Below are 27,308 nucleotides of genomic sequence, written 5' to 3'. Positions count from 1 at the left end.
GTGGTAGCCAATAGCATGTTGCATTCTGGAACTTGTAGTGTCAGTAGTTCAATTAGCATTACTTCGCTTCTTAACGATGGCTAAAAAACAATGACTGGCTAAAAGTGTGTGGGGGAGGATGCATTTTGCAGCTGTGACGAGGCACCCCAATGTTAACTCTTCCCTGATGTGTAGCACCAGGACAGTATAAACTAATTTCATGGATTGGCGTAAAACCTGGCATGAAATAATCGGGATTGCTTGGTAAATGAAGAGTGCAATCCCTTAGTTTCATAACGCGAACCTGTGACAGCCATCCAGACATAGGAGGGTTCACCAGGTTAGAATGTTAATGGTTAGCACCCTGGTGTAGGGCACTGGGTGGATGCAAGGAAGGATCGCTTGTGAGTGACCCCAGGAACTGAACCCATGGTCTGGTGGCGGAAGTAAGATGCATGAGGTGGAATCAAGTCTACGCCGCCTTGGTATTGATCACCCGACGTCCGATGGTGCAGCCTGTGGGATACTGAGCATAACTTTGAGACCAGGTGCTTAGGGGCAGATTTACAAGCCCCTTGCTCCACTTTTGCGTCACTTTTCCCATGTTAAAAGTGACGCAAAAGTGGCACAAGGGGCTTGTAAATCTGCCCCTTATTCTTTTACAAATTAAGCACGAGGCATGTTCCCAGGGCAGATAAGCGTAATCATGATAACGAGGGCCTCTGTGAGTCTTAAAAGCAGCTTCCGATCCTTCTAGACCATGGGTACTCGTAAACATTTTCCCTGGGGCCACAAAATATGGTATGCGGTGTGACCGAGGGCCGCACTGTGGCTTTAAGGGGTCCTGGTTGGGCCAGGGATTGTGTAAGTAGGTTTAAAAACGTTAAATATACAGGCAAGCATTTATCTGCAGGTTAACTAAAGTTAAGTGGTGCAGGACACCACAGTAGTTACTTCATTTAACCTGCAAATAAACGCTTGCCTGCTAATTTTTCCCTAATATTAGTTCTCAGCAAGTAAACAGTAGCTTTTGCTACTGTACGGGGGAGTAGGGTGCTGCATGTAAAGGTCAAGAGGGCTGCAAGCGGTCCCGGACCGTACTTTGAACATCATTGGTCTAGAGACTAAACCTCCACATTTACAAAGCATTGTGGGATCTTTCTTGGAACTCTATCACAGTACCTCAAGGCCAGGGCCTTCCCAGAGAAAGCTATCTATTCCCAAAACATGCAAACAAGATTGGTGGGGGTGGGGCCTGGTGGGTGCGCTGGCAGCCAGATACAGAATTAAAACAAGCATTGGCATAGCCAATCGGTCTTATCTTTGGGACCTTATAAGTGTTTAGTTATCCAACACAATATCCTTGGTGCAACAACATCAAGGGTTGCATGGCTAAACACTTATAAGGTCCCAAAGGTGAGACCTATTGGCTATGCCAATGCTTGTTACTTTATTCTATTGATTTACTTTTCCTGATTGTCATTCTGTGTGCTTCTGTTGTTGCCGCCATTTGGGTTTTTACGGTTCCTGCTGTTTCCCACTCCCTGCCATTCCGTCTCCAGTCCAGCCCCTCCCAGGACTACATATGGAGGTGGCTGCACGGCTATCCGAAGGCACGCCAAAGGCAAGCAGTCTGTGCCCGTCCACACCTGGACAGTGCCAGGAACAGATCTTCCGAACCAAGATAGATGGAGGTGGATTTACCACCATCTACAAGGACACCATCCGATGCACAACCTTTCCAAATGACTCAGCCCCAATCATGGGACATCTCAACTTTCCACTGTACACAGATGGAAAAAACACCATCCGAGGCACACCTACAGACCACCAGGACCATGCCAAAGCTTATGCAACACCATCCCAGACTTCATCGCCCCGATCGCCATCGACTCCAAGCACTACATCTTCCTAGGGGATCTCAACTTCCACCTCGACAACCTTAGCAACGCCAACACAACCGACCTCCTGGAGAACAACATTTTCATCAAACAACTGGTCATTGACCCTATCCACATCGCAGGACATACACCCGACCCCATCTTCACTTCCAGTGACAGAGTCAAGTACCGACATGCCACACAGGTCACCTGGACCGATCACTGCAGCATACATTTCACCATCTCAAGACCCACCAACTCCAGCATCGTGACCCTCAGCTCTGCGCGCAGAGACTGGAAAAAATATCAGAACAACAGTGGAACAACGCACTCTGCTCCCACCTGCCAGACTCAACACTTCAAACCACAACAAACAGCTACAAACATCTGCCATTGGATCACAGAATGTGCAACCACAATCACCTCCACAAAAACTGCCAGCACCAAAGGACAAACCGAAAGAGCCAGGTGGTTCACCAAGGGGCTGAAATTCACAAAAGGCATCATCCGACAACTGGAAAGAATGTGGAGCATCAGCAAATAAACAGAAGACCGCACCGCCTTCAAGACAGCGCTCAAACAGTACCAATGCCTCCTGAAAGAAACTAAGAAGAATGTACTAGCAGATCGTATTGATGCCAGTGCAAACCGCAGCAAGGAACTCTTCACCATCGTGAAGGAATTCTTCAATCTCACGGCCACTGAGAACAACATCACAACCTCCCAACAACTTTGCAACACCCCTGCAGGTTTCTGCCATGACAGGATCTCCCCATCTATGAAAACTTCGAACCCCAACGCTCTGCCACAGACAGAATCAACCAGCTTATACCCACGAACACAAACCCCGAACACCCCCGCACCTAATGGGACCTCCTCACCACACAAGATACCATCTCCTTCATGACATCCGTGCACTTGGGAGCACCCACTGACCACTGCCTCCACCCCGTGTTCAACCTTGGAAGCTATACAATCAGCGACAAGCTCAGGAAAGTCCTGAACACCTCTATCACATCGGCCTCCTTCCCTGAGGACAAAAAACATGCAGAGTTTAGGCCCCTCCTGAAAAAACCATCCGCCAACCCAGCCGATCCAAAGAACTACCGGCCCATCTCACTGCTCCAATTCCCAGAAAAAGTCCTTGAGAAAACGATCAACTGGCAACTCACCCACCACCTGGAGCACCACAATCCCGGGGGCCCCTCCCAATCTGGAAACTGAGCTAACCATAGCACCGAGACAGCCCTAATCGCAGCCACAGACGACATCAGGGCCCTCCTGTATCGCGACAAAACAGCAGTCCTCATCCTTCTGGACCTGTCAGCAGCCTTTGGCACCATCTCACATAACACCCTGATCAACAGACTTCCTCACATTGAAAACCAGGGACCTGCCTCCCAGAACTGCTTCATCGCCATGTCTGAAAAAATTGCACTGGCTCTCCATTCGGCAAAGAAGCCAATTCAAGATCCTGTGCTTAACTCATAATTCTCTGTACAACAAAGGACCTCGGTATCTCCAAAAAAAACTCAACTGGTATGCCCCTAAGAGGTCCCTAAGGTCCAGTGATAAGTCTCTATTGACACAACCCCGCGCGCGCACCTCTAGGTACGGGCAGCGCTCATTCTCCTACCTTGCCCCGTTACTCTGGAACAAACTGCCCCCTCATCTTCTTTCAATTGTAGAGCACCAGCCATTCCGTAAAGCCTTGAAAACCTGGCTTTTCCCTAAGTAGTGGCCCCCTTTCACCTAGCCGCCTCTATCTTTTCCTTGACATTGCCACCACCATCTGGTTTCCTATGCTGCAAGCGCCTTGAGACCTTACGGTGAAAAGTTGCGCTATATAAAAATCTTTGACATGACATGACATGACTCTCAAATGGATCGCATCATTCCTCTCCAGAATAACTCAGAGCATACGCCTCCCACCGTTCATACTCGAGCTCAAGAACATCATCTGCGGTGTTCCACAAGGACTGACTCTCTTCAACACCTGCATGACTCCCCTGGCACACACTGTCTGATCACAGGGTCTCAGAATCATCTCCTATGCTGACGACACCCTTATCATCATCTAACTAACTGTAAAACCCACCACCACCAAAGCCAACTTCCACACTAGCATGTTGAATGTCGCCAAATAGATGAAAAACAACTGTCTCAAACTCAACACTGACGAGACTAAAGTCCTCATCTTCAGGAACAACACCTTGCCCTGGAACTCATCCCACTCCTGTCCCCAACAGGCCACGCCTGCGACCTCGGCATCCTCCTGGGTAGCAAGCTTTCGATGACAAAGCCGGTCAATGTAGTCTCATCCGCCTGTTTCAACACCCTCTGCATGCTCCGCAAGATCTTCGGTGGCTCCCAGTCAACACCAGAAGGACAATCAGGCAGGCTCTCGTTGCCAGCAGACTGGACTATAGAAGCACTATCTACGTAGGAATCACTGCACACCTCCTGAATAGATTTCAAACAATACAAAAAAAAGTGGCAAGACTCATTCTCGGCTTCTCCAGAGGGACCGGCATCACACCCCTCCTCAGGAAACTAAACTGGCTTCTGATTCAGAAGAGATGCCAGTTCAAGATGCTGACACATGCTTACAAAGCGCTACACAACGAAGAACCAGCATAGCTCAATAAACGCACCAACCAACCAAACACCTCTGATCTGCCTCCCTCTTCGTCGCAGACACTCCCTGGATCCAGCGAACAAACAGTGGAGGACGCTCTTTTTCGCACCTGGCAGCGGAAGCTTGGAACAACCTCCCCCAAACCTCGGGACTGCCCTATCAATCCAGCAATTCAGGAAAGAACTCAAGACCTAGATGTTCGATTGAGGAGCACCATGCAGCAGCCAAACTCACCAGTGCCTCGAGACCCTCTCGGGTGATATGCCATTCTTATATATGACTGACTGATTGATCTCTGGATACAGGAGCTGCTGTGGTATTGTGCTGCGATAGTATCCTTGTATACAAGAAGCTGCTGTGGATTAGTGCTGGGGTGATTGTATACTTGGAAATAAGAGGTTGCTGTGGAATACTGCGAGAGCGATAACATCCTTGGGTACAAGAGGTTCCTGCGGAATAGTGCAGAAGTGATAGTATACTTGGAGGCACGAAGCTGCTGTGGAACATGTGCAGCAATGGACAGTATGCCAGATACATGAAGCGGCTGTGGAATAGTGCAAGAGTGGACTTTTACAATGTGTCGAAGGGCTGCCATGGAATAGTCCCGAAGTGATAGTATCCGTGGGTACAAAGAGGTGCTGTGGCATAGTGCAGAAGTGATAATATCCTTGGGTACAAGAAGCTGCTGTGCAATAGTACAGGCGGACATAGTTTTGTGGGTACAAAACATACTGCAGTGGAATAGTGCAGAACTGATGGTATCCTTGGGTACAAGAAGGTGCTGCGCAATATTGCAGAGGTGATCGTATTCTCGGATACAAGAAGCTGCTGTGCAATAGTACAGGCGTGCATGGTATCCTTGGGTACAAGAACTGCTGTGGAATAGTGCAAGAGTGGACAGTTTTTATGTGTACATGAGGGTGCTTTGGAGTACTGCAGGAATATAGCATCCTTGGGTACAAGAAGGTGCTGTGGAGAATGTGCTGTGGTGGTCGTAGTGGTCGTGTCTTTGAGTGCCAGAGCTGGCGTTGAATAGTGCAGAAGTGATAGCATACTAGGGTACAAGTGGGGGCTGTGGAATAGTGCAGAATTGAAAGCATATTTGGGTACAAGAGGGTGCTGTGGAATAGTGCAGAACTGATAACATCCTTGGGTACAAGTGGGTGCTGTGGAATAGTGCAGAACTGATAGTATCCTTGGGTACAAGTGGGTGCTGTGGAATAGTGCAGAACTGATGGCATCCTTGGGTACAAGAGCTGCTGTGGAATGGTGCAGAACTGATAACATCCTTGGGTACAAGTGGGGGCTGGGGAATAGTGCAGAATTGATAGCATATTTGGGTACAAGAGGGTGCTGTGGCATAGTACGGAACTGATAGCATCCTTGGGTACAAGTGGGTGCTGTGGAATAGTGCAGAACTGATAGTTTCCTTGGGTACAAATGGGTGCGGTGGAATAGTGCAGAACTGATAGCATCCTTGGGTACAAGAGCTGCTGTGGAATAGTGCAGAACTGATAGCATCCTTGGGTACAAGAGCTGTAGTGGAATAGTGCAGAACTGATAGCATCCTTGGGTACAAGAGCTACTGTGGAATAGTGCAGAACTGATAGCATCCTTGGGTACAAGAGCTACTGTGGAATAGTGCAGAACTGATAGCATCCTTGGGTACAAGTGGTGGCTGTGGAATAGTGCAGAACTGATAGCATCTTTGGGTACAAGTGGGGGCTGTGGAATAGTGCAGAATTGATAGCATGTTTGAGTACAAAAGGGTACTGTGGAATAGTGCAGAACTGATCACATCCTTGGGTACAAGAGCTGCTGTGGAATAGTGCAGAACTGATAGCATCCTTGGGAACAGGTGGGTGCTGTGGAACAGTGCAGAACTGATAGCATCCTTGGGTACAAGTGGGTGCTGTGGAATAGTGCAGAACTGATAGCATCCTTGGGTACAAGTGGGTGCTGTGGAATAGTGCAGAACTGATAGCATTGTTGGGTACAAGTGGGTGCTGTTGAATAGTGCAGAGCTGATAGCATCCTTGGGTACATGTAGGTGCTGTGCAATAGTCCAGAGCTGATAGCATCCTTGGGTACAAGTGGGTGCTGTGGAATAGTGCAGAACTGATAGCATCGTTGGGTACAAGTGGGTGCTGTGGAATAGTGCAGAGCTGATAGCATCCTTGGGTACATATAGGTGCTGTGGAATAGTGCAGAGCTGATAGCATCCTTGGGTACAAGTGGGTGCTGTGGAATAGTGCAAGATTGGATAGTTTCGATGTGTACATGAAGGTGCTGTGGGGTAGTACAGAGCTGATAGCATCCTTGGGTACAAGTCGGTGCTGTGGAATAGTGCAGAACTGATAGCCTCCTCGGGTACAAGAGCTGCTGTGGAATAGTGCAGAGCTGATAGCATCCTTGGGTACATGTGGGTGCTGTGGAATAGTGCAGAACTGACAGCATCCTTGGGTACAAGTGGGTGCTGTGGAATAGTGCAAGAGTGGATAGTTTGGATGATATGATATGATAAATAATATTTGTCAAGCGCACGTTCACCTACGGTATCTTGGCGCTGGGGAGGAAGAGCTGTCTAAAACTGGTCTGAAGAACTCAGTTGTATGCTAACGAAAACAGCCAGGTTTTCAAGGATTTTCTAAAGTGAGCATGGGAAGGAAGAAGACGCAGTGCAGGGGGAAGGGAGTTCCAGAAAAGAGGGGCCTGTGTGGAGAGCCACAAGCCTCCGTGTTTTTGCCGCCGCGGAGGTCGCGATGAGGAACATATCGGTGCAAAAGAGAAGAAATGAAAGAGGGTCTCTGAGAGGAAAGAGCTTTATGAATCAGGCAGCCGAGTTTGAAAAGGCTGCGCTGAGCCACTGGGAGCCAATGAAGGCTCTTTAACAGGGGCTTAGTATGAGTGTATTTAGGCAGTCCATAGACCAACCTGGCTGCCTGGTTCTGAATGAGTTGAAGACTTTTGATTTGGTATGCAGGGATGCCCACAAATAAGGGGTTTGCATAATCAATTCGCGAGATAACCAGCCCCAAGGTGACCTGAACAAGAGCTTCGTGGGAAAGGAATCTGCTGATTTTTCGTATGCGGCGCAAATGGTAGAAACAAGTGGAGACCACAGACTTAATTTGTGCCCTCATAGAGAGGTCTTTGGAGATGGTGATCCCTAAACTCCTAACAGTGTCAACAGGGGAAGGAGAGGGACCAAGTGAACGAGGCCAGAAAAGCGAGTTCCAAGGGTTATTGTGGGGACCAGTGAGAACTAACTCCGTTTTGTCAGGGTTAAGTTTGAGTTGAGTATAATTCATCCAGGAGCTTATGAAGTTCATTGCAGAGTGGACATGTTGTATAGAGGAAGGGGAAGAGTCGATGCTGAAGATGATCTGGAGCTCATCCGCGTAATTGAAAATAGTGACAGATTTTTGTTGAAGCTTCGAGATGAGAGGACGATTGTAAAGATTAAAAAGAAGTGGTGAAAGCGAGGAGCCCTGCGGGACTCCACATGTAAGGTGTTTTCCCACCGAAGAAAAAGGTGGGAGGGACACTGCTTGAGTACGGTCCTGAAGAAAGGAGGCGATCCACTTCAATGGTAGCCCCTGGATGCCGGCGTGCTCGACACGTTCAAGTAAGATGGAATGATCTACCGTGTGGAACGCCGCTGACAAATGTGTACATGAAGGTGCTGTGGGGTAGTACAGAGCTGATAGCTTCCTTGGGTACAAGTGGGTGCTGTGGAATAGTGCAGAACTGATAGCATCCTGGGTAACACAGTCCGGCTCCTGTTCCTCTTGTCTCGCAGGTAGAGCTCAGCCCCCGGCTGCAGTTGGACCGCGAGTACCGGGAGCGGCTGCAGGAGATGTCCGAAGCCCATGAACGCCACCTGTCCGACATCCAGGAGAGGAACCGGGCCCTGGAGCTGCAGAGGGAAGGTGAGTCCAGGCCACGCGGGTCAGCGAAGGTTACTGGGTACCTTACCTGGCTGTACGGTAGTTAGTTCCAGGGAGAGAAGTCCTTCGATGAAAAGCTAGAATTGTGGAGGCTGCAGAGCTGGATCTGCACAGAGAAGGAAATGACGTCACTTAAAGAAGTCACAATAAATGGTTTTCTTACACTGCAGTTTATTATACAGAGACATCTGTGATGCAGATTGTGGTGTGCTGTGATGCAGGTTGTGCTGTTTCCGGTCGCTGTGATGCAGGTTGTGCTGTGGTTGTGCTGTTTCCGGTTGCTGTGATGCAGGTTGTGCTGTTTCCGGTTGCTGTGATGCAGGTTGTGCTGTTTCCGGTCGCTGTGATGCAGGTTGTGCTGTTTCCGGTTGCTGTGATGAAAGTGTTGCTGTTTCCAGTTGCTGTGATGCAGGTTGTGCTGTTTCCGGTCGCTGTGATGCAGGTTGTGCTGTTTCCGGTTGCTGTGATGCAGGTTGTGCTGTTTCCGGTCGCTGTGATGCAGGTTGTGCTGTTTCCGGTCGCTGTGATGCAGGTTGTTCAGCAGGTTGTGCTGTTTCCGGTCGCTGTGATGCAGGTTGTGCTGTTTCCGGTTGCTGTGATGAAAGTGTTGCTGTTTCTAGTTGCTGTGAATCACTGGTGCTATTGTCGTCCAACTCAGGGTTATATAATTGAACGACCTAAGATGGACAAACGTTTTGTGGCCTTACTATGATTTCTACTCATGACCTACAGTTGACACAAGAGGTCAGCACCAGATGTGCTTCTCTCGCTGAGGATTATTGACAGAAGCAAGCCTCTGGAGAACGTTTATTAGAACAATAAAAAGAGTTTTAGAGGTTATTCTGTCATAGATCAGAATCTAGGGCAGTAATCTCACGGATGCCGTAACTTTCATCGTCGAGATTTAAGTAGCATGTTGGAGCTTTATTGATAGTGACGTGCTTCTAGTGTAATTCGCATAAAGTGGCGAGAACACATGGAGGGTGTCTCATTTAGAACTGATTAGAGTTCCAGCGGCCCAGACCTGTGCCAGGAAACGCCTGGGCATCAACAGGTGGTGTGCCCCCCCACCAGCTCCCATCAATGCAAGTGCTTTACATGGGCGCTGATCCGCTAACAGCAGAATGTATGAGAGCAACTTCAGCTTAATTTGTGCTGGTGTTTGCCGATGCTGAGCACCGGCACTTGTTTATGAGAGTACATTGCTAGAGCGCGCAGTTTTCCCCAGGTCACCCGGGATACCAATTCTCTAACACGCACTGGGCCCTTGGCGTGAAGAACTACTTAATTTCGTTTGGGTGAAACTGGGTGAGGATTTCTCCTCCTGCACGCTGCTAGGAGTAATCAAGTTTGGATTTACCTCTGCTTACCATGCACCCGACTTACCACAGGCGCAATTCTTTGACGGACCTGGAGCTGTTAAGGAAAAGTAGACAGGCCTAACATCCAATACACCTTAAAATCCACAATATACTTTCCACAGTTTTTTGTAAAATGACCACAGACACCTGATTAAGTTCTAGTTTTTATATAAGAATTCAAAGTGAAGAAGCCAAAATAATAAGCGATACACAGAGTAATATATCAAACATCAAAATCAATACCAAAAGATAACTTTGCACAAACAATATGACCATTTAGAATATATGGGAAACTACAGGGAGAAGTTTAGCACATACTATTCACTGCAACTTTACACTAGAACATAGGATGGGAATGGGACCTAGAACATGTACTTAACCTAAGTATTGAACTATTCTTGCTACTTTCACTGCAATCCACTAAAGGAAAGGGAAAAACGGGAACATGCTGTGGATTATAAAATCAATGAATTTCTAAAGGAAAGGGGAGAGAAGGAACCAACTAAAATTCAGGCACATATAAGTTCAATGGCAATAAGGCAATAACATAGGTAAGAATGCTTTAATAGATCAGAGAGAGAGAGAGAAAGAAAGAGATAAAAAGATACGCAAACCCACAATCTATATTTACCTAATTCAGACTGAAGACCAACCCTGGCCACGGGTCAGTTGGGAAGACGGGGACAGGGACCCTCAGAAAAGGAATGCCAGACTGTGAGCAGGTACAGCTCACGGAGAATAAGGACAGGATACCCCTCAGGTTCGGATCAAGGACTGGGCCTCCCAGGGTACGACCAACACCCACAGCTTCGGACAGCAACGCCTGCGTTACCCCCTCCTGCAAGTAATCCGCCAGAAACCCCGATTGGATTTTCGAATTCCCCAGCAAAGTGCTTCGCCAGCACTTAGGATTTTCCACCCCTTGGGAGTTTGTGGAAAGTATGGACAAAGTGCTCCGCAGCACTTTCAGGATGAGCACCTATTGAGATCGTAGGGTCAGTGACAGGTCTGCTACTCGGACAAGTCGGACAATTTTCCTAAGCTAAACTAGGGTAATTATACAATTTTGGGGACCCTCAGACCACCCCCTAATGTTGCAAGTGACAGTTTCCCATATTGTGATTGGTCAGGAGAGGTGGTGTGGTCTTTACCACCTCCTAGAATTTAGTTTCACATGATAAATATGCGATTTTGAATACCCGCCCCTCAGGTTCACGTTCCCATGCATAGAATACAGCAGTACAGGACAGTTTTTCAATAGGTAGCAACAGTATTGCTATTTCCAAGGTGAGGTGCCGTATTCCCAGCGACGTTCCCAGGCGCATTGTGCTTCAGGAGCCAGCTGGCTAGGTTTAGCTTCTGCGCAGTTGGAACTTTCTCTGGTCACGTGACGGTGCCCAGCAGAGCTTCAAGCATGGCTCCGCTCATGATTACCCAGCCCACAAAGACGCGGTACATGAAAAGTAAGCGAAAACAAATTAGAATCATACATAAAAATGATCGCACTGTATACCACGATAAGAGATAACCAACCCTTACTTTTATAATAACTATAGCATTAGGGATTAATGCGAAAGAATAGATAGGCTAAAGCTGCTGCAGTAAGCAGAGAGCGTGGTGAGAGACAAGCGGCCATATTCAGCATCAATGCGCATGAGCACAGAATCCCTCCAGAATGCGAGTGCGTCACATCACATGGGTATGACCGACGCATGCGCAGACTGAATTGCGGCAAAGCAGCCATTTTCAGTGCAAGCTTCGTTAGTACGTGAAAAGACAAACAAGCAAGCATCCTAGGGACACCCGCGTGTAGGGAAAACACTTTACAAATGACGAACAATGGTGTTAATATTATTATTCCGTTTAGACAAGGGTTTTGCATACGAGCAGAGCGCTATACGTGCGAATCCTTGCTCCATCAATCCCCTCTTTGATGATATTTACTATCATCACTACACGAAGGAAACAGATGCCAACTTTTCTCATTCATTCATATCGTCCATTTCGATTTCAATAAACTTATTGTTTAGTTTTCTTTCAGCTTCCTTATGAGAGTGGTGATTTTTCGCCTTTTTATAAATTGCACTTTTCAGTTCTTCTAATTCTAATTCATCAATGTTTCTTTTCACCCCCCTCGGATTGACTGTATATTTCTTCTTACATTTCTGACATTTGCAGCAGATAAAAATGATCAATACAATCACACCTATTATGACTATTGGCATCAGTATTTTCCATAAAATATTTCTACCTAGATTAGTAAACCAACTACCTATAGAGGAGAGACCTCCAGTCAGTCTCGTCCAGGCACTGTCAACCTCCAATGGTTTGAGTTCCTTTTCCAAATTAGTTATGTTCCTCACATATTGTTTTAATTCAATACTTTTATCAGGAATGTAGGTGCAACAATGTTGCGCTCTCAGCATTCTACAGACTCCGCCCTCTTTTGCTAATAGGGTGTCAAGGGCAAGACGGTTTTGTAAAACCATTGATCTGATCGCAACCATTTCAGTATTGACCAGCAGGAAACCAGCAGCAGTGTCCGTTGATAACCGGTCCACTACTGTAGACAATTTGCAGATTCTATGGGTGTTCAGAACTACCCCCATTCCAGGTATCAGTGCACTAAAAATATCACCTACAACTTCGCCTACACTTTCGCGTCTACTACGCACTAAGCCATTAGTTTCATCATCGCTTCCAGCTGCATTGTTCACATGGTATATTTTCGGGAAAACAATGCCAAAGTAGCAGCTCCCATACCAGTGATCCGGCAATTTGAAATAAGCCTTGTTCCCACATATATAATATATTCCGGGAAACACAGGTTCTGACCCATTTTTGAAACCCCAACCTCCAATTACCTTATAATTATGTTCACACTCGCTGGAACCGATGAATACATTGTTATAGTACTCTGTCCTTTCCCTATGAATACAAAGTTTCCCCCTTCCTTCAAAATCCAGCAACAAGGCAGGACTGGCTTCGCTTTCTGAGGTGTTATCCATGTGCTCAGCCCACCTAGGGATTTTATCCTTCTCGTCATTTGCCTTCTTCTGAAACCTTTCTCTCCTTCTATCTGCCATTTTTATAAACATCTTTTCCTGCTCTTGCAGTGAACAGGTCAGATTGTCTTCTCTTGCTTGATCTAAGTCTATGTTACCTACAGTCAGGAAATATTCTCCCATATAGCGGGTCACGTCACTTGTAGTATGTACACGGTTCAAATGTCCTCTAATAGGAAGTTCAGAAAATACTACGTCATCATTTGAATAATAGTACTGCAAGGTGCTTCTATAGAACAAGCTAGCTAATATACTACAGGATATTCCATAGGTCAAAGGTAGGTGGTGGTATGTCACGCCTTCAGCCACTGAAGTTGGCAGCTTCATGCAGACATAACAGTCCTCTATTTCCATAGCTTCTACATAATGCACTAACAAGTTAGCAAAAACATTTAAGTGCGTCCTGTTCTTCATTTTGTGAAAATGTAGTCCATCCTCATCTGGTGCTTCTAAATCAGGTCGTGTGTGTGTCAGTCCTACTCTTTTGTCGCGTCTCTCTAGTCTTCGTGGTGTTTCTGCAGTCGGTACAACCCCTACATCTACTGCTTCGGGTTCAGTAGGGGACAAGTTAGGATTCTTACTTATCATAAAAGGTAGAAAAACTGTTAGTCCTATCCACATTACTATTAGCATAGCTACACTACACAAGCATATCTTACAACAGGTTTTGAGACACCCACAGCGGGATCTCCCAGAGACACTCGGATCAGACATATTTAGCTTACAGGTGGCTTTTGCTACCCCTCTTCGTTTCTCTGCACCAAAGGCTCACTTCGGCTCTCTTAAGGAGGGTCTTCGTCCGAACTCCGATCAGCAATGGACTCGTGGTCACTGTTGCCACTGTGGTGAGGCTCGTCAATCTCTTCCAACACAAAGTACGTCCACTCAGGGCTCCGATACAGTCGGTTCTGTTTCTTTATTCTGTCGCTCTTTCTCAGCGATTTGCCTTGGGCTGCACTCCTTTCACTTAAAGCCCTTTTTCGGTCTTTATCGTTTTCTTCGACTGTTTTTAGTCTGAGCCTTAGTCTCTTGACGTATCGAGGTGTACTTCTTCCTCCGTGCCTCCCAGTGGTTGAGGAGACTTCTCCTTCTTCGTGCACTCTTTTCACTTTTTGTTGTGGCACTTCTGTTTTCCTGCCTGTCTGACTAGTTCCAGGTCTTTCATCTATTTCTTCTGCCTGGTCGCTAATCTGTTCCTGCTCAGATTCAAATCGCACTTTCTTCTTACTTTTTTTTACTGTTGTTTCCGTTGTCTGAGCACTTTGATCTAGTTCTATCTGTTCCTGTTCATGCTCTTCGACCTCTTCTCTTTCTTCTGCATGAACGTCAGCCCTAATTTCTAACTGTCCCTCTCCCTTCTCGGGAGTTTCAGGAGGAGTGTCGATGTCCTGATCTGACCCTACTTGGCCTACTTCCTGATCAGGTGGGTTATGGCTTTCGTTGACCTGACCTGCTTCTTCTATTTCTGACTCACCTGGACTATCCCACTCACTGTCTAAGTAAGAATATTTCCGGGTTCGTATTGGATCATGAACCGGTTCGTCGGCGGGATACCATTCAACGTCTCGACTTGTGCTCGGCAGTTCGATGTCAGCTAGCTCCGGACTCTCTTCCTCGGAGGTCTCTTCAGCTGTGCTGCCTTCAGCTCCCGTCGCGTTTTCTCCAGATACCCGCTTTGTGTGGCTGGCGTGGATCCACTTCGGTACACCAGCGCACTTCACAGCAGTGGTAGTGACGAGGATCACTTGTCGTCGCTTTCCCCACCTTGGCTTCAAGCAGCTGCTCCGGGTGTGTTTCTTTAACACCACCCAGTCTCCTGGCTGCAGGTTGTGTGCTGGAGTCTTTGGCCACTCGTCTTCAGTCTCTCCAATCTGCTGAGAGAGAGAACGCACTTGGTCACCCAACTGCTTGCAATATTCTAGCACCATATCATCAGAAATGCTTAGCAGTTTGTTTCCGGGTACCCATGCCTGGCGCATCACTCTTCCCATCAACACTTCATGGGGACTCAGGCCAGTCTTTCGATTTGGGATACTTCTCAAACTCATCAGTACCAGGGGTAAAGCTTCTATCCAGTTCATTTTTGTGGAATCACACATTTTTCCCAGTCTGGACTTCAGAGTGCCATTTATTTGTTCCACTACCCCAGAAGCCTCTGGGTGGTAGGCGCAGTGAAATCTTTGCTTCATTTTGAATGCTCTACAGAGTTCCAATAGGACATCGTTGGCAAAATGCCCACCTTGGTCCGTTTCGATTGTCTCTGGGATCCCATACCTAGGTATCAACTCCCTGAGCAATAGCTTGGCTGTGGTGATAGCGTCATTTTTCTTAGCTGGATATGCTTCCACCCACCTAGAGAATAGACAAACTATGACTAAAACATATCTGTATCCGTTGCATCTGGGCATGGTTATGAAGTCTGCCTGTATTCTTACGAAGGGACCTACTGCCTTTCCAATAGTACTCTGTTTCACTACAGTCTTCTTTCCTGCATTGAATTGCTGACACACTAGGCACCTCTGGCAAAACCTGTCCGCCTGGTCCCTGAACCTTGAATTGCAGAACACTTGTTCAAACACCCGACACATCGCATCTCTTCCCATATGTGTTGGCTCATGTATCATTCTGACCATGGGGTCGATCAAGCTATCAGGCAGTACAGGCACTCCATCCGGATTTACCACCACACCATCTTCTCGCAACTCGCATTCCTTTGCGGCCCACCTGCCTTTTTCTTGCCTGTCTGTGGCTTGTTGTATCTCTCTTAATTCTTCCCACGTTGACACATTATCAAACAACATAAGTTGGCAGCTGGTTCCATCCCACCGGGCAATTTGTAGGGACATCTGGTGTCGGGCACAAAACTGTGCAATTTTGTCAGCGTACCTATTACCGGCAGTCACGTCGTCATTTCCGGACCTGTGAGCCGCACACTTGACCACAGCCAATTCTTTGGGTAATTGGATAGCTTCCAGTAAGTTATGCACTACTTTCCCATTTCGGATAGGTGTGCCAGAGGAAGTCATGAATTCTCTTTGCAACCACAATTGGCCGAAGTCATGAACAACCCCGAAACAGTACTGACTGTCGGTGTAAACAGTAATTCTTTTGTTTTTTCCCCTCTTGCATGCTCGAGTTAACGCTATAAGCTCCGCCACTTGTGCAGATTTCACCTCGCGCATGTAAGATGCCTCGACGACTCCTGTCAGAGTAACCACAGCATAGGCAGCACTCAGACTCCCACTCTCATGTCTCAAACACGAGCCATCCACAAACATTGTTTTATCCCCGTCCCGTAGTGCTATTTCACGAATGTCAGGACGGGGCTTGGTGCTATATTCAGTCAGATCAATGCAATTATGTTCCCCACCCTCATCCGATTCTGCGTCCAGAGGGACAGGTAACAGTGTCGCAGGATTTAGGACATTGCACCGGGAGATAGTTATATTTTCAGCACCAATCAAAATTCTCTCATACTTAGTCAGCCGACTAGGAGTGAGGTACTGGGTCCTAGTTCTAGTCAGTAGGATGACAACAGAGTGAGGAACATAGACAGTGACGGGATGTCCCATGACAATGCTCTCGCTCTGTTCCAGACTGACGCAAGTAGCAGCAACGGCTTTTAAGCAGCCAGGCAGTCCAGCCGCCACTGGATCTAGGGTGGCCGAAAAGTAGGCGACTGGCCTCCTGACTGATCCGTGCTCCTGGGTTAGGACTGAAAGAGCACAATTTTCTCTAGTGTCACAGAACAGTTCAAATGGTCTATTGTACTCAGGCATACCCAATGCAGGTGCGGTACACAGACAGTTTCTCAGAGTTACCCAAGCATTCATACTTTCACTGTCCCAATGGACGGGGTCTTCCACTCCTTTCTTTGTCATATTTATCAGGGGTCGGGCTAGAGCCGCAAATCCTGCAATCCATTGCCTGCAGTAACCCACAACTCCCAAGAACATTCTCACCTCTTTCTGAGTTTTGGGCAGTTCCATTCCTCTAATTATTTTGATTCTTTCGGTAGTTACTTTCCTGATTCCTTTTTCTATCTGGTGCCCCAGATACTTCACTGAGTTTTTACAAAACTGCAATTTGTCAGGCGACACTTTATGTCCTCCCTTTCCTAGGTGATTCAGCAAGGCAATTGTGTCAGTGACACAGTCAGACTGGGTTTTAGATGCCACTAACAGGTCATCTATGTACTGCACCAAAACAGACTCTCTTGGCAGCACTAGGGATTCAAGGCACTTTTTCAGTATCTGGTTGAAAATCGATGGACTCTCAGTGTACCCCTGGGGGACACGATTCCAGACATAGATATGGCTGTCGAACTCAAAACTGAAAAGGAATTTGCTTTCAGGGTGCAATGGGATGGAAAAGAACGCGTGGCACAGATCGATGACAGTGAACCATTCGGCATTCCAAGGAATCTGGTAGAGTATTACTGCAGGGTTGGGTACAATAGGACAGCAAGGCACAACAATTTGGTTTACCTTGCGCAAATCTTGCACCACCCGGTACTTCCCACTAGGCTTTTTGATCCCAATGATAGGCGAATTACAGGGGCTGCTCAACACTTCTTCTATTATTTCTGCTTCTAGCAGCCTCGTTATTTCAGTCGCTACTCCTGCCTACACTTCTGCACTCATCTTGTACTGTCTTGTTTTGGGGTATACAGCATTTGTTTTTATTGCTATTTTAACCGGGTCCACATTTGCCATCAGGCCCACATCTTTTCCCGTGAAATCCCACACTTCAGGTACTACTCTTAGCTGGAGTTCCTCAGGTAAATCCTCAATTGTCAAAGGCTTGATATCAGCATCTTGTCTGACCAACATTAGTTTGTACAGGCCATCTTCATCGGGGGTCTGAATTTCAACGCCATTTGGTGTGCAGTAAATGGTACAACGCATCTTGCACAACAAATCACGTCCCAGTAGGTTTACAGGACTGGAATCACAGACCACAAATCTGTGCATTTCCTTGAAATTTCCTATGGAAATCTCCATTGGTTCAGTTACAGGGGTACTTATTATCTGATTTGATACGCCCACTACTTGGATCGCTTCTCCCGAGAGGGGTAGGTTAGGAACATCCACTGTTCTTACAGTAGATCTGGTAGCACCAGTGTCCAACAGAAAGGTGACATCTCTGCCTTCAACCTTTCCTTCAATGTATGGTCCAGTCTGGTCTACCGGTAAGGAGGCGCCAAGTACGCACTCCTCATCCTCCCCTCTCAGGCCCCGTCAATCTTGATCTTCACAAAGGAAGGTATCACTTAGCAGGTACTGTGGAATGACTGCATTTCTTTCACTCTCAACCTCCCATACTTCCGCCCTCTCATTCTGCTGACCCTGATTCTTAAAATTCTGTCTAGGAGCGCGAGGTACTGGAGGTAATTTTACCTGTTGCTGGGTTTTCCTTGTCCCCTCTTTCGGCACCTGTGGATTTAAACCATTTACAGGGGCATTACCAGCCTGTAGGTGTGGACACTCGTCTCTCCAATGCCCCATCTGGCCGCACCCATGGCACGGAAACTTTTTCATGGCCTCCTCACGACTCATTTTAGGTCTGGGCTTTCCTCCCCCCCCAGAATTGGTATTCTGAACATTATTATCAGAAGGCATTTTACTTAACTGTTTTTCTTGCTGTTCAGCTAATTTCACCTGTGCCCACATCACTTTCTCCTTGAGGGCTTTCTTTTTATTTTCGATCTCATCTTCGCAGTATTTTGCATATTTCAGGACATCATCTATGGGCTTTCCCTGCCAACTGATTTTGTTATCTCGAATCCACTGTGATATTTCAGGCCTTAATCCTAGCACAAATCTGTAACTGAAATGGGTCATGTCTTTCATGTCCACATTATCAATACCACTGTAAGTTTTGAATACCTGTAGTAACCTTTCGTAAAATGAATGCACTGTCTCATCACGTTCTTGGGTGGTTCTATCTATTCGGGTCCAATCTGTCTCTTTGGCTGGCACCTTTTTCTTAAGATACTGTATGACCTGGTCATATTTCCTCATCACATCCGGTGAAGGGGCTCCCGTTCTCTCATCTCTGGGGTATTCATCATTAGGCCAATCAATTTCTATCTTACACTCCGTCCACAGATCCACAGGGACCACAATATCGAAAAACCCATCCAGGTCTTTCAACAGGCATTTCTGAACCTTTATGAACCGCTCTACCTGTCGGTACCAGTCAACTGGTTTCTCACGTAATTTCGGGAAGTCATTTGTAAATGACACAATGTCTTGTCTGGACCAAGGGACATGGACATATTTTCCTCCCGGGACCTCCCTCATGGGACACAACTTTTCTGTTGGGGTTACTTCCTTTAATACAAATTCTGAGGTTACTGACCCAGCCCTGCTGCCTTCCTTTTTCTTTGCCCACCTTGTTCTCCACTTCCCCACTTCGCCCCATTTCTGCAGGAGTTTTAATAATTCCTTTACTTGGATCTGTTTCCCCATCACATTCAGGCTTTCTAGGTCTTTGTCTGTGAAGTCTACTCTGTAAGGTTTCTGAAGAACTTTGGAGCGACTAACATCAACTCCCATTTCTGTAGCGGCATCCATTATCTTTTCGTGGAGCACCCTAGCACTCCGGGTAAGATTTTTACTGATGAATAGTAACTCTTCTTCATTATACGAGCTCAGGCGCTCAACTCCCACGTTCCCAGCCATCATTTCTTCTATTTCTATTCTTAATTTATATATTTCCAAAGTTTTAGGTTGAGAAGTGGTCTCTTTCTCTATCTCCTTTGTCCACCTGTCCAATTCTTCAGGGGAAACTAAAGAGGCGTTCCTAATTCCAGATGCACTTTCAATCACCACTTCCTTTTGTCTGGGCTGACTCCTTGTCCCTATTACACTGGCCCTCGACTCCCTTATGGGCAAATCCATTAAACTTCCAGATTCACACTCACTTTCCTGATCCTCATCTATGAATACTTCTTTCCTCGGGGTCTGGCAGCTAGGAGTAGGCAGTATTGGGGTGATGACAGGAGGAAGGGGACTAATCAAGTCATTCTTATACATCGGGATAGCAGGACCAATAGTTACCGGAATGGTCAAGGCCTCAGGATGGGATGCATCTGTGCAATGGTTCTGGCTAAATCCTCTCGTTGTTTACAGAGGACTTCTCTCTCTTTTTCCTGCAACCCCCTTTCAACAGTATTGCCATGTAATACCTGGGGTACTAAGGATGGATAAATACTCGGGGCAGTCGGGGTAACCAATCGAGGGGGACTTTCCCCGAATGGCTGATAATTCGGGACTGTGGACTTAGGTCTGCAAAACTCATCCCTTCCACTAGGTTTACTGCTTGTAGCTATCCCGTTTGTATCACTTTCCCTCCTACTCCGGGGGTAATTGGTAACAGAGCTTTGAGAATGCATCGAATCTGATTCTGCTACATAGGGAGGTGGATCCTTCATTAACAAGTCTTCCAGGTGTTCATCTTCTACATCCCCCATAGGTGCTAGGTGATGGGTTTTTGCTTTACATTTTCCTTTTTTCTCCTCTAATACTCCCATCATGGGAAACAGTCCTTCAGTTAACATAGACTGCCTCCACTGTTTCATTTTCTGCTCTTTGGTCGGCGTGGGAAGTCTGGGATACCACTTACTCACTCCTTTATCCATTCGGGGTTTATCTCGCTCTGCAGCCTCAATCTCCCATTCCTCCAAAGCTTCGTACTGGGTCAACCTAGGTCTAGGGTGTAATTCATTCATGCGGGTCCTTAAGTTAAACAGGATCCGACCATTAAATGTACCTTCAACAGGGAATGCCAGGACTCCGTCATCTAGAGTATACTTTGCCCAATTTTCTAGCCAGACACAAGTGTGATACCCTTTATCAAACAACATAAAAGAGGCAGGGGTATTTGGCGGGGGAATGAGTACACCTTCTCTCGTTCTAATGGGCTTGTCAGTTTTGAAAAAATTCTTTACTTTATCCGAAAATGACAATTTTCTCTTTATTCCATACATCATGTGCGGTCTACCTCGTATAAGCTGATCCTTATAAAATCCTAGGTATTTGGGATGAGGTACAAAATCTGGATACCACATATAATCTTCGGGACTCTCTTTGAACTCGGCTTGATCAATTTTGTTTACTTTTGTACTTCCAATGCTAGCGCGACTTTTATTTCACAATACCCAATCCGGTCTGTGAATACAGAAATTCTTAACCAATGGGTGCGCGGCCTTTCACGAGAACAAGTCTCACGCTCCGGCACTCACCCCTCCTTCACAAATTCAGCTTCACTACACACCCGCTGTCCTGACCAATACCAGCGCGGCACGGAGTGACGTCAGAGCAGCTCTCCGACTGACTCCCGCCTTCACAAGGTAACGGAAACTTTTTACTCTCTCTAAAGTGCGAGTGCAAGTTTTAGTTAATAACACGCAACGTTTGCCACTATGTCTGAGTGTTCTAAAAAGAGAAAAGACTTTTCTTTCGCTACTAGTAAACCACTTCTGTCTACTTTTCATTCACTCTGGATAGACTTCTTTGCCTGTCCCTTCACACTAGTAACATAGAACCCGTTATTCTTCTGGCTCATCCACCTTAGTCGGGGATATGTACTGAGCCAGGATTTCACCAGCGAACTATTTTACTTACCAGACAAGCCTCGGAGACCCTACTACTCCTTCCGTATGCGACCCTTACTAGGTGATATCGCAATGAAAGTTTTATAACGGACTCGTAGCTATCATTCACTCCAGAACAAAGGTCCTAATTAGTGCTTCCAGTTATCCTTAACCCTGCACTAATACCTCAAGCTTAGTGACTTCAACAGCTAACCGGATTCTACTCACCGTTAGCTAAAATACTTCCCCGGGGATTCAGACTACACTGAACATTTACAAACAATTCTGGGTTAATTCAACATACAGTATTTATAACAGCAATGCAAATTCATGAACATTTACATATAAAAACATATTTCAAAAATATTGTAAAAATACAGTAACAATCAGCAGCACGTTTTTGTATTCACGGTTTGTTTATGACTATCCTGTCTACCTAATCTAACTAGTCCAAACCATCCTCTGCTAGCCAGAAATTACTGCTAGAGCGCGCAGTTTTCCCCAGGTCACCCGGGATACCAATTCTCTAACACGCACTGGGCCCTTGGCGTGAAGAACTACTTAATTTCGTTTGGGTGAAACTGGGTGAGGATTTCTCCTCCTGCACGCTGCTAGGAGTAATCAAGTTTGGATTTACCTCTGCTTACCATGCACCCGACTTACCACAGGCGCAATTCTTTGACGGACCTGGAGCTGTTAAGGAAAAGTAGACAGGCCTAACATCCAATACACCTTAAAATCCACAATATACTTTCCACAGTTTTTTGTAAAATGACCACAGACACCTGATTAAGTTCTAGTTTTTATATAAGAATTCAAAGTGAAGAAGCCAAAATAATAAGCGATACACAGAGTAATATATCAAACATCAAAATCAATACCAAAAGATAACTTTGCACAAACAATATGACCATTTAGAATATATGGGAAACTACAGGGAGAAGTTTAGCACATACTATTCACTGCAACTTTACACTAGAACATAGGATGGGAATGGGACCTAGAACATGTACTTAACCTAAGTATTGAACTATTCTTGCTACTTTCACTGCAATCCACTAAAGGAAAGGGAAAAACGGGAACATGCTGTGGATTATAAAATCAATGAATTTCTAAAGGAAAGGGGAGAGAAGGAACCAACTAAAATTCAGGCACATATAAGTTCAATGGCAATAAGGCAATAACATAGGTAAGAATGCTTTAATAGATCAGAGAGAGAGAGAGAAAGAAAGAGATAAAAAGATACGCAAACCCACAATCTATATTTACCTAATTCAGACTGAAGACCAACCCTGGCCACGGGTCAGTTGGGAAGACGGGGACAGGGACCCTCAGAAAAGGAATGCCAGACTGTGAGCAGGTACAGCTCACGGAGAATAAGGACAGGATACCCCTCAGGTTCGGATCAAGGACTGGGCCTCCCAGGGTACGACCAACACCCACAGCTTCGGACAGCAACGCCTGCGTTACCCCCTCCTGCAAGTAATCCGCCAGAAACCCCGATTGGATTTTCGAATTCCCCAGCAAAGTGCTTCGCCAGCACTTAGGATTTTCCACCCCTTGGGAGTTTGTGGAAAGTATGGACAAAGTGCTCCGCAGCACTTTCAGGATGAGCACCTATTGAGATCGTAGGGTCAGTGACAGGTCTGCTACTCGGACAAGTCGGACAATTTTCCTAAGCTAAACTAGGGTAATTATACAATTTTGGGGACCCTCAGACCACCCCCTAATGTTGCAAGTGACAGTTTCCCATATTGTGATTGGTCAGGAGAGGTGGTGTGGTCTTTACCACCTCCTAGAATTTAGTTTCACATGATAAATATGCGATTTTGAATACCCGCCCCTCAGGTTCACGTTCCCATGCATAGAATACAGCAGTACAGGACAGTTTTTCAATAGGTAGCAACAGTATTGCTATTTCCAAGGTGAGGTGCCGTATTCCCAGCGACGTTCCCAGGCGCATTGTGCTTCAGGAGCCAGCTGGCTAGGTTTAGCTTCTGCGCAGTTGGAACTTTCTCTGGTCACGTGACGGTGCCCAGCAGAGCTTCAAGCATGGCTCCGCTCATGATTACCCAGCCCACAAAGACGCGGTACATGAAAAGTAAGCGAAAACAAATTAGAATCATACATAAAAATGATCGCACTGTATACCACGATAAGAGATAACCAACCCTTACTTTTATAATAACTATAGCATTAGGGATTAATGCGAAAGAATAGATAGGCTAAAGCTGCTGCAGTAAGCAGAGAGCGTGGTGAGAGACAAGCGGCCATATTCAGCATCAATGCGCATGAGCACAGAATCCCTCCAGAATGCGAGTGCGTCACATCACATGGGTATGACCGACGCATGCGCAGACTGAATTGCGGCAAAGCAGCCATTTTCAGTGCAAGCTTCGTTAGTACGTGAAAAGACAAACAAGCAAGCATCCTAGGGACACCCGCGTGTAGGGAAAACACTTTACAAATGACGAACAATGGTGTTAATATTATTATTCCGTTTAGACAAGGGTTTTGCATACGAGCAGAGCGCTATACGTGCGAATCCTTGCTCCATCAACATCACGTGGTGGGGCTCTCAGCCCGTTTTTTCTGAGCACAGCACAAGGGTTTAGCAATTCAGGGGCTTATTTACATGCCTCTTGCGCCACCCTTACGCCACTTTTGCCATGTTAAAAATGACTCAAAAGTGGAGGCTTGTAAATCTGCACCTCAATGTATTAGAAAATGCTAAAACCTGCACTTTCAGACCATGGCATGCCCACAGCTTGAGGAGAGCTGTAATAGTCCAAAATGTCTCACTTGATTAGGTGTGATGGTTAGTGGGTAATTGTGGCACTGCCATTCTGCAGGAGGTCGCAGGAGCTGTGGGTGGCACCGCTTTAGGGGAATATTTTGGGCCCTGGCACAAGCCCTCCTAAGTTACCTACCTCCCAACATTCAGAACCTCTTCAATTCCTTCAAAGAAACAAAACAAGTAGAACAACAGCTCTTCGCTTGGCCATCATGATCGATACATTTCCTCTTCCTACCCTCTGAGGGCCTTGTTTACATACCTGTCATTGGCTCAGACGTCGTTCAAACTCCTTTATCAATTGAAAAAGGTTCTGGGTGTTTCCTGATGATAATAAGCAGGCCTCGGAAGTTGGGTGAGAAACATCTTGTGTTTTCAGTGGCCTCATTGTTGCCAAGGCTAACATTTTGATAGGTATTGGAGAGGTGTGGTGCAGCGGCCAGGGCAGCTGCCTTCGGAGCACATGGTTCACGGTTCCAGCCCCGGTTCTGGCGGCAGCTCAGCTCAGCACCGTGTGACTCTGGGCAATAGCTCACTTAATCTTCCATGACGGCCCACAGCGCCTTGAGATCCATAAGAGTTAGTAGTTTGCGCTTTACAAATACGGATTTACATTTACAGGTAATTGGCAGAACGTTATAGAGATGGTTTGCTGCTCAGCCAGTTCTAGAGCGGGAAAGTCTTGTTTTCTGTTTGAAACGGTGCGGCAAACCTGTGTAGCAGAAAGAGTCACAGCACAGCCAGGTTTAGAGGTTCCAAGGGGATCTACCTTCCATTGGGTGTAGGATTGGATGAGGATGTAGCCTAACCGCTAAAGCGGTGGCAGGGGACACGCAACATCCTGTGAATCTGTGCAAATCACTTAGGGGCAGATTTACAAGCCCCTTGCGCCTCTTTTGCGCCGCCGTTGCGTCACTTTTGTGACGCAGCGGCGGCACAAAGATGCGCCATGGTGCGGGGAACTTACGTCTGGGAGATGCGTCACATTGTAAAGCCCTGTGCCAGAAGGAAGCGTTCCTACGCAGGGGGGGCGTTCCGGTGCAGAAACACCTCCTAAAAGTGGCTGAGAGAAATCTACACGATTTCACTCAATCATTTTTGGGCCCATGCTGCGTCAAACCCCTGCGCCTGCTTGAAGCAGGCGTAAGGATTGACGCAGCATTAGTAGAATGGGCCCCCCAGAGCATTGCTGGAGCTGCGTCGCGCATGTGACGCAACTCCAGCAATGCGACGCCTTTACGCATCTGTGCCGTTTTTGCCCCATGGTGCGCCGCATTGTAAATGCGGCGCATCATGAGTGGCGGAGGCATGGCGCACAATTACTGGCGCATCCCTGCTAATTTGCAAGGATGCGCCAGTAATTGTAAATATGCCCCTTAATCTCCCCGTGCCTAACAAAATGAATGTGTCCGTCTGTAATGCAACTGGTGCTGGTGTAAAGTGCTCTGATACCTTTGGGTCAAGTTTGTGCTGTATAAAACTGGAAAAAATAAATGCTGATAGATCACCCCTTTTGCTGTGCTTCCCCGGGCTCTCTAATCAATTGAGGTTAAAGACCATTCAGCAGGGGCGGTTGTGTTGAATGGGGAAGAGGGTCCCAAGCACAGAATGGCACAGATTATGGACAGAACGATGAGAGATATCTTTATAAAAGAGATTTGTGCAAGAGAGGGGGAATGGAAACACGTATAAGCAACACATGGATCTCCGGGGATGGGTTTCTTCAGCTCTGGGTCAAACCCTTCCCAAGAAATTCCACAATGTGATCTGCTGTGGCAACTTCTGGACTTACAGCATGGTATGGTGTAGTAGCTAGAGGGAATTTCACCATTAGTTAAGGAGGTCTGGAGACAATTGAAATAATTTTCAGGTCACGTGGCGCATTATAATGTTCAATTTTTTGTTTTTAAATGCAAAAAGGCCATTGATTGTATAAAAAGTTCAGGTAACCTCAATAATCCATGAGGTCTGGCCCCCCTCCTCGCTTTACTTTAAAAAAATGTCTAAAACACCCTCTGCCAAGTATGTTTTTTCCATTTCTTTAATTTTCCCATCCTACCCATACCTAGTAGTTTATCAAAAGCTGATAATCAACTGCAATTGGGCAAGTGAGACAAATTTACACACATCTTACAATCCCAACCCTTGCAACACAAACCTGTTGTTTAGGTTTCTCATCAGTCAAGAAGCACAGCATATGTCTAACAATCAAACAAAACAAGTTGGTTTCTCTCTTTGTACTTTTTATTTATTCTAGTTTATTCAGAAGTATCTTCAGAACAATACTTAAAGCCAACACGTGTTTCGGCCTGCAGGGCTGTTCTCAAAACCCACTCAACAGTTCTAACCGATAGCAAACTTCCTTGATTTACTAAAAATGAAAAGTTAGTACTTGGCACAAAAGATACGTGTATTTTCTGAAAAATGACAAGCATGTATGTGTACGAAATGAAGCTTATTTGTAGAAAGTATTTTTACGTTGAATGACATGCTCACGTTTTGATGGTGATATTAGTCTATTTTTATAAACTCACAGGCTGATCTTTGGAGATAAATGATTGCATTTCTAACATCTGTTTAAAACATTATGTTGTGGAGGGACTCTGTGTTTGTGGCTTCTTATAGGCAGAGTAAATAATTTTAAATAGTTTTTTGTTGTGTGTAACACTTGCATGGTAGGATCAGAAACCCATTCAGTGTTTGTTAAAAAATGTAATTGTGCTGTGCATCTTGATTGTTGAGAATTGAAGGTACCATTTGTCCCAACACCTGCTGGGATCAGGGTGTTTCCAGAATAGCACCCATGCTCAGTACAAGAAAGAGATTGTACACTCAGGGCCTCAAATTCCAGCTCTATATGTTGTTGGAATGGAAAAGTCCTGTGTATGGTAATTGTTGTGTACCCCTGCCCTAAGTGCCTGGATCCCTACTGCTGATCTTTGTTGTCATAGGCAAACACGGGTCATTCATGTGCAACATGACATAGGCCTATCTCATCAATTGCGGTTTAGTTGAACCAGGAGGGGCGCCCAAAGGTCTACC

General features: G+C 46.3%; 1 protein-coding gene across 1 annotated transcript in view; it reads left to right on the top strand.

The window, feature by feature from the left end:
• LOC147736415 (uncharacterized) overlaps positions 1-27,308 on the top strand; it is a 465,378-nt gene that overhangs the window by 79,214 nt on the left and 358,856 nt on the right. The window contains exon 4 of the mRNA XM_086953155.1: positions 8,300-8,429. Within this exon, the coding sequence (XP_086809281.1) occupies positions 8,300-8,429 (130 nt within the window). The remainder of the gene's footprint in view (positions 1-8,299; positions 8,430-27,308) is intronic.

Source organism: Lissotriton vulgaris, chromosome 1_2, assembly GCF_964263255.1.
Source record: "Lissotriton vulgaris chromosome 1_2, aLisVul1.2, whole genome shotgun sequence".
Classification (NCBI taxonomy): domain Eukaryota; kingdom Metazoa; phylum Chordata; class Amphibia; order Caudata; family Salamandridae; genus Lissotriton; species Lissotriton vulgaris.
Note: the sequence above shows the minus strand (reverse complement) of the source record. Positions and strands in the feature narration are given on the sequence as shown.